The sequence below is a fragment of the Papaver somniferum genome, chromosome 9 (assembly GCF_003573695.1).
Source record: "Papaver somniferum cultivar HN1 chromosome 9, ASM357369v1, whole genome shotgun sequence".
Taxonomy (NCBI): Eukaryota; Viridiplantae; Streptophyta; class Magnoliopsida; order Ranunculales; family Papaveraceae; genus Papaver; species Papaver somniferum.
In genome coordinates this window covers 160,325,378-160,332,423 of record NC_039366.1, presented here as the reverse complement: position 1 = coordinate 160,332,423, position 7,046 = coordinate 160,325,378, and the positions used below count along the sequence as shown (strand labels likewise).

The following is a 7,046-nucleotide window of genomic DNA, read 5'->3' as shown; positions in this document are numbered from 1 at the left end:
TGTACTTATAGTAGTCCTATTCAGTGTGATAGATAACTCAAGTATGATTATCATGATCAATAAGTTTAAGCGACTGATTAACGAAGCTCATAAATAAAATTATATATGAGGCGGGTAAGCGGGTAGGGTAGGATAATTTTGGATTATATCCGTCACCCTACCCGTTAACTGGCGGATGAAATAATATTTATCCGTCATCCTACCCGCCAAATAGCGGATAGGATAGGATACGGTTAAAAAACTGGCGGGTAGGGTAGAATTGACGGGTAAGGATAGGATATGTGCACCCCTAATAACATGACACGAAATCTAAAAGATGAAATTCTTCCGCCAGTAAACTTGTTAGAAAAATGGTAAAAGTTAGTTGTGGTGTTGAAACTAAATCTTGTGTATCAATCAGTACAGCACTAACGTCTCTAGAGCCTCCGACTCTGCCAGTGCCTTAAAATATTATAAACAAAAAAATGGGTTTTGGTATGGACCCATATAACGGGCTCCAATTAGGTTGTCTTTACTCTTTAATTTTGGCGTTTCTTCACCCCCCTTAGCATCACCCACACCCACACTCCTTTTCACACTCTCTGTCTCTGAGCTGCTTACCAAGCATCACTTCTCTCTCTCTCTCTCTCTCACTCTAATACTCAAGCTCCAAAGTTTCAAACCCTAGATTTTTTTCCAGTAAATTCATCTACCAGAGAAAAGCCTCATCAAAAACCCTAACCAAAGATCCGATCTTTTATCAATAGGAATTTCCTACATTTATTCAGCTATGCAGCTCTAAGTTCCATATAACACGATAAAATGGCGAACATTGATCTCCCCAAAAGACCTAGACCAGGGCCATGGCCACCAGTTCAAGAACCAACAACAATGCCAGCATCAACATCATGGGCTAAGAAAACTGGATTCAAACCAAAACTGTCTGGAGAAACAAATGTGAGTAACAATTCAGGTCAGATTCTTCTTCCTGAACTTGTACCACCTAAACCTGTTAAACCTAGTGAAGTTCAAGTGGATCTTGAATCTGGCCGTAGACAACCTATTCCGGTTGCAAGTGGCGAACCCTCGGCAGCTAAAACCACGCCCACTACTGCAACTACGACTACTTCTTTGGATAAGGATCAGAATGTACCGAAGAAGAGGAAAGAACCAGAAGTGGTAGTAGTGCCAAAGAGTAGTAGTGTTCCGCTACCAAATGGGCAACAAGTTCGGGTTGAAAACCCGGTAATTCATCCCAAACCACCTATTCGAGAGGAGAATGTGGTTAATGTATTACCTCAATTAAGGGATGATGACGACGACGACGACGGTTATGGTAATCGTATATCTCATATGAAATATGAACTTAGAGATAGTCCTGGTCTTGGTGAGTTTTCTTGAATTATTTGTTCTATTGAGCGTAAAAGTTTTAATCTTGATGAGTTCAATGAATTCTTTTTAAAAAAAAAATTTTCTTTGCAGTTCCAATTGGTTTTTATGGACTCCAGCATTATATTTCGATATTGGGTTCGTTAATACTTATCCCACTCGTGATAGTTCCAGCAATGGGTGGCGACCATGTAAGCGAAACACTCTTATTCTTGTTTTAAAATAGAAATTTGGAGAGTTTATTGGTTTTAATGGTAGATAGAATGTTATTTCAGGAAGATACAGCTATGGTGGTGTCAACAGTATTATTTGTATCCGGAGTTACTACATTATTGCATACATTTTTTGGATCAAGATTGCCATTAATACAGGGCCCATCTTTTGTTTTTCTCGCTCCGGCATTGGCTATAATTAACTCCCCTGAGTTCCAAGGATTAAATGGGAATGTAAGTTTTCCTCATATGTGCTTACTTTCATTTTTCTCTTCTTTCTTTGTGTCATTAAGTGAATTCCAAAAATTTATCTAGACAGAAAAATGGAGAAACATGGAAACTGTGTAGTTCAGTATTATAGTTGAGTCCATCTAATTTTATATCTATTGCCCATGTGCTGCTGTCCCAGTTACATATGGGAAAGACTGTTGATGTGATGTTTAATGTGCGATTACATAGTCCAGCAGTGTATATGTGAATTCCGTCGAAAGTTTGGTCATGTTATATGTATGTAAATTTTGCCTATTGTTATACTTGTAAGTAGTGCCTGCTCGATAATTATGCCATGAAAGACAATAGCTACCTTGCTCTTTTCATTGGTACCAGGCCCAAAGTCTAAAACATATATCCAGTTTCTTAATTTTGGCTTTCAAGTTTAAGTAGACACGTCAGAAGTTATTTATCGTTTGCAGAATTTTAAGCGTGTCATGAAGGAGCTACAGGGGGCAATAATTATATCGTCAGCATTTCAAACTATATTGGGTTACAGTGGACTAATGTCAATCTTCTTGCGGTACGTCCATTATCTTTGTTCAACATGATATATTTCACTGGTTTTAAACTTCATTGACAGCATGTGGAGAGGTTATGTTTCACTAAGTTGATTGTTACTTTTCAGTTTGATCAATCCTGTTGTTGTATCCCCGACAATAGCAGCTGTCGGACTCTCTTTCTACAGTTATGGTTTTCCACAAGTAGGTACCTGCCTTGAGATTGGGGCAGTGCAGATACTAATAGTTATTCTCTTTGCACTCGTAAGTATAGACCATTTTATTCTTCTGATTCCTATCTTCAATTTTGATGCTTTTTAATTATTTCACTTCTTATAACATTTCAAATTATATGTGTTGCTTCTAATGTTGCTATCCCGTTCTTGCTTTAGTTTGGACAGCAAGTTAACTACTCTAATACATTCACATTTTCATGCAGTATCTTCGTAAAGTATCTATTTTCGGTCATCGAGTATTTCTGATTTATGCAGTAAGTTCTACCGATTCGGGTTCTTTGTTGTTTAATTACTAGATTTTCCCCACCATTTCATTGTAGCAAGGTACTTATCCGTGTATGCTACTACATTCTTGTTGTATGGTTTTCAGGTTCCACTGGGTTTAGCAATCACTTGGGCTATTGCCTTTCTTCTTACCGAGGCAGGTGCTTATAACTACAAAGGTTGTGACGTTAATGTGCCTGCTTCAAATATAATATCTGAAGCTTGCAGGAAACATATCCCCAAGATGAAGCACTGTCGTGTAGATACTTCTCACGCATTAAAAGCTGCCCCGTGGTTTAGATTTCCATATCCGTTACAGTGGGGAATACCAATTTTCCACTGGAAAACAGCTCTTGTAATGTGCGTGGTGTCTATTATTGCATCTGTTGATTCGGTGAGTCCCTACTACATGTGAAGTAAGCTTTCATAGTTTCTTGTATTAATTTTGCTGTCGGTATATGAGCTATTGTGTGGTTGTGATGGTCGCGAGTCTTTTTTTTTTCTGTTCGGTTACCTTGGTCAGTTGAGAAAGAAGTGTATTAACTAGGTTTACAGTTCCCCACGCCAACAACAATGAGTGAAACTAGATCCTGATGCACACTGTAATATTAATCATTCAATAGTCGAAACACACCCCTTTGCTACCGGCATGTCGACCCATAAAAGTAACCGTGTTTTTTGTGGTTACTCATTAACCTTCTTCATGCAGCTAACGTCATTCCAGTCCTCATTTCTAAATGTCTATAAGTCCATGATAATGCCAAACCTCACAATATGTTGTTAAAACTTTTAGTGACATCTGTGTCAGATATTAAGCTCCTTAATCATCATTATTTAACATTATCTATGATTATGAACTATTCCTCATGCTTAAAACAGAACTACTTCTAGTATTGTCATACTCTTACAACTGAACTGAACAGCATCATAAAACCACTTGATACACAACGCCTTACATAGTATAATAGTTGCTAACAACACTCCTAATAGAATTAGCCGGAAAAAATGGATAGAACATCTTATTAACTGCTAGGTTTTTTCCTGCGGCTTGTTCATGCTTGAATGATGGAGAAATCAATTTTTGGTCTTTTACGCAAGAGGTTAGAAGAGAGTCCTTGTCATCCTTTCAGAGACACCTCAATAGCTACATAGGAGAGCTCATTACTACTTAAACTGAATGTAGTATTAGCCGTAAGCAAGGGTTAAGTACACAGTCATACCTTAAAGCAGATCTTAATTTGGATCATCACTAATCCAGCTTACCTTTAGCTACTCAAGAATTAACCTCAATCAGATCCCAACTTTTGCTTGCTAATCCATATATTGAACATCAATCTGAACTAAAAATTCTCAGCTTACTGTAGGTTGACCTTTCCGTGGTTATTTTCTGGTTTTCTTCCTCATGCGTAGGTTGGTTCATACCATGCATCATCGTTATTGGTGGCGTCTAAACCTCCAACTCCAGGAGTTGTCAGCCGAGCAATAGGCCTTGAAGGAATCTGTAGTATGTTGGCTGGTCTATGGGGTACAGGAACTGGCTCAACAACACTTACTGAAAATGTGCACACCATTGCCGTGACAAAAGTAGGAAGCAGAAGATCAGTGGAGCTGGGGGCATGCATTTTAATACTCTTGTCCCTTGTGGGTAAGTTTTCCTTTTTAACAAATGGCTTCGTCAGTATGCAACTTGCATGCTCAGTTATAGAAATTGTTTCTCGCTTCTTCATTATTTTGTCTTGCTTTAGGAGTTTGTTCTATTTACACGACTGCTAAAAAAAACTGCTCTTTTTTTTGCCCACAGGTAAAGTTGGTGGTTTTATTGCTTCAATTCCCGATGTCATGGTTGCTGCTCTCCTTTGTGTCATGTGGGCCATGCTTGCAGCACTTGGCTTGTCAAACCTACGTTACAGTGAGGCTGGAAGCTCTAGAAATATTATCATAGTTGGTCTCTCTCTGTTTTTTTCGCTCTCTATACCGTCCTATTTCCAGCAATATGGTGTTACTCCCAATGCCAACTCATCAGTCCCCAGCTATTTCCAGCCATACACTGTGGCATCTCATGGACCTTTTCGAAGCAAATATAATGGGGTATGCATTATCTACTTTGACCTACTACATATTTGAGATTATGTGCGAGTGTCCTTTATTCCGAAAACTAAGAATGCATCGTCCATTGTTTTTTTCTTCTTTTGCAGCTTAACTATGTTCTGAATACTTTATTATCATTTAACATGGTGGTTGCATTCCTCATTGCTGTGATACTCGACAACACTGTACCTGGCAACCGGCAAGAACGTGGTGTTTACGTCTGGTCCGATCGCGACACGGCAAGGAGGGAACCTGCAGTTACCAAAGATTATGAGTTGCCTTTCAGAGTTGGACGAGTCTTTAGATGGGTAAAATGGGTTGGACTGTAATTGTGTACAATTAGGAGAGGGTTTTAGGCAGTTGTTCTGTTGTTGTAATTCTTAATTATAGAACAATTTGTATAGGATCATTATGTAGAATTAAAATCTATCTTAAGAAAATGCGAGGAATTATATCGGTTTTTGAATTTCTTGGTATCTTGATTGTCTCTCTCCTCTACACCCCACGTATTAAACCCATCATTGCTTGTACTACTAACACTTGCTAATCTATGTTTTCTGTACACAGTTTTTCCTTGGTTAGAAAGTTCAACAAACTATATATGTTGTCCTAGCTGTTCATGTATGCCGACGACAGTCCTCTACAGTGTTCAACTAATCCGGCCAGTGCAGGCTCTAATTATTTATTTATTTATTTATTTATTTGCCCTTTATTTATTGGGTGGTGGCGAGCCCCAAATGCTCGTGAACTTGTATTCCTTTATTTGTTTTCACATGATTCTCAAGTAGTTTGCTAGATTTCAATTGGTACCACAAATCTGACATCATGATTGACAACTATAAGTAATCAAATGTAATCAGCAATTCTCGTGATTAGATTTTAGTGCTTTCTATTCTAATCCTTGAGGTTAAAAGTCGAATCTTTGAAAGATCAATAGAAAAGCTTTGAATGGAGCCATCATGTGTCATTAATATGTGGTAGATGCTAGACTAGTAGGTAATGCAAAGCCTTCATGAATTGCCTCAGCAATTTGTCATGTTTTCCCTAATAAATAATTAAGGACTATAATTAAGAGCATTGCTGGATTATCATGCAAAGCCTTCATGAACAGGCCACGACTGGAACTGGGTCGGAACAGGACAGAACCAGGAATGATGGATTGGAACAAACCGGGTCGGACTGGGTTGTACTGAACCGGACCGAGATAGACTGGACCGAACCGGACATACATCTCTCTTCTCTTCTCTCCTCGTAACACGAGGAGACACCATCGCTCGCAGAGAATTTCTTTCAATTTCGCTGGCAGAGAATTTCTTTCAATTTTTTAATGATGAAACTCTGTCGTGGCAAAGTAAAAAAAAAAAATCAACGATTCCAATCTTAGTTTCAAGTTAGAATCTGATAACGTATTGTAGTTGGAATTATGGAGAAGGTGGAGAGGCAAAGAGAGAATTCTATTGATGATGATCAAATGTGTGCATAAATATAGGGTACATTAATTAAATCTCCCTATAATAGAGGCCCAACACAAATACCCTCCCCAAAATAAAAATATCCTTCCCTGAAAAACACGGTATGTTAGATTACAATTATGCCCCTAAATAAAATATCAAGATTATAACGTTAGGAAGTCATTTACTCCAGTAGCCGTTCCAAACCTATTTGCACGATCTGTCTCTCTCCTCCATCTTCAACTTGTAACTGCAATAGCAGAAATTCAAAAATCGGAAATAGAAGAAAATCGTCGATCAAAAGTAACCGTAAACCTATATAAATCTCAACAACCGAATCATTTCAATCATCAATAATCTTTACGAGAAAGTGTTAGGAAAGGACGAACGATTAACATCAACTGGAGTAGTGGGTGAAAGTGCGACCAGTTCTCCCTCGTAATGGAAACGTGGTGATCCCCACTTTTTACACAACCCCACTTCTCCACTGCTTAATTACCTCCACTTCCTACGAGATCAGTGGTGCTCAATCATGACTTGTATAAATAGGTTTTCGACCAATTTCGACAACAAAAGTGTTATCAACACAAGTATCCAGAAACCATATTCTGATACAAGTCATAAAAACAGCCACACCTTCATAATTCAACATTCTGA

The 7,046-nt window shown here is 38.3% G+C and overlaps 1 protein-coding gene across 1 annotated transcript; it reads left to right on the top strand.

Annotated features, from left to right (window-relative positions):
• Positions 1-406: 406 nt before the first annotated feature.
• On the top strand, positions 407-5,475 carry LOC113310066 (nucleobase-ascorbate transporter 12-like). The gene is made up of 10 exons (XM_026558620.1): positions 407-1,366; positions 1,462-1,559; positions 1,644-1,814; positions 2,273-2,373; positions 2,479-2,614; positions 2,790-2,840; positions 2,957-3,244; positions 4,261-4,495; positions 4,652-4,938; positions 5,046-5,475. The coding sequence occupies exons 1-10, from the start codon at positions 802-804 to the stop codon at positions 5,265-5,267; spliced, it is 2,154 nt and encodes a 717-aa protein (XP_026414405.1). The 5' UTR covers positions 407-801; the 3' UTR covers positions 5,268-5,475.
• The last annotated feature ends 1,571 nt before the right edge of the window (positions 5,476-7,046 follow it).

Coding starts and splice junctions, on each gene's coding strand:
- LOC113310066 (XM_026558620.1), top strand. CDS start 802: ATGGCGAACATTGATCTCCCCAAAAGACCTAGACCAGGGCCATGGCCA. Junction 1,367..1,461: donor TAGAGATAGTCCTGGTCTTG/GTGAGTTTTCTT, acceptor TTTTCTTTGCAG/TTCCAATTGGTTTTTATGGA. Junction 1,815..2,272: donor TCCAAGGATTAAATGGGAAT/GTAAGTTTTCCT, acceptor TATCGTTTGCAG/AATTTTAAGCGTGTCATGAA.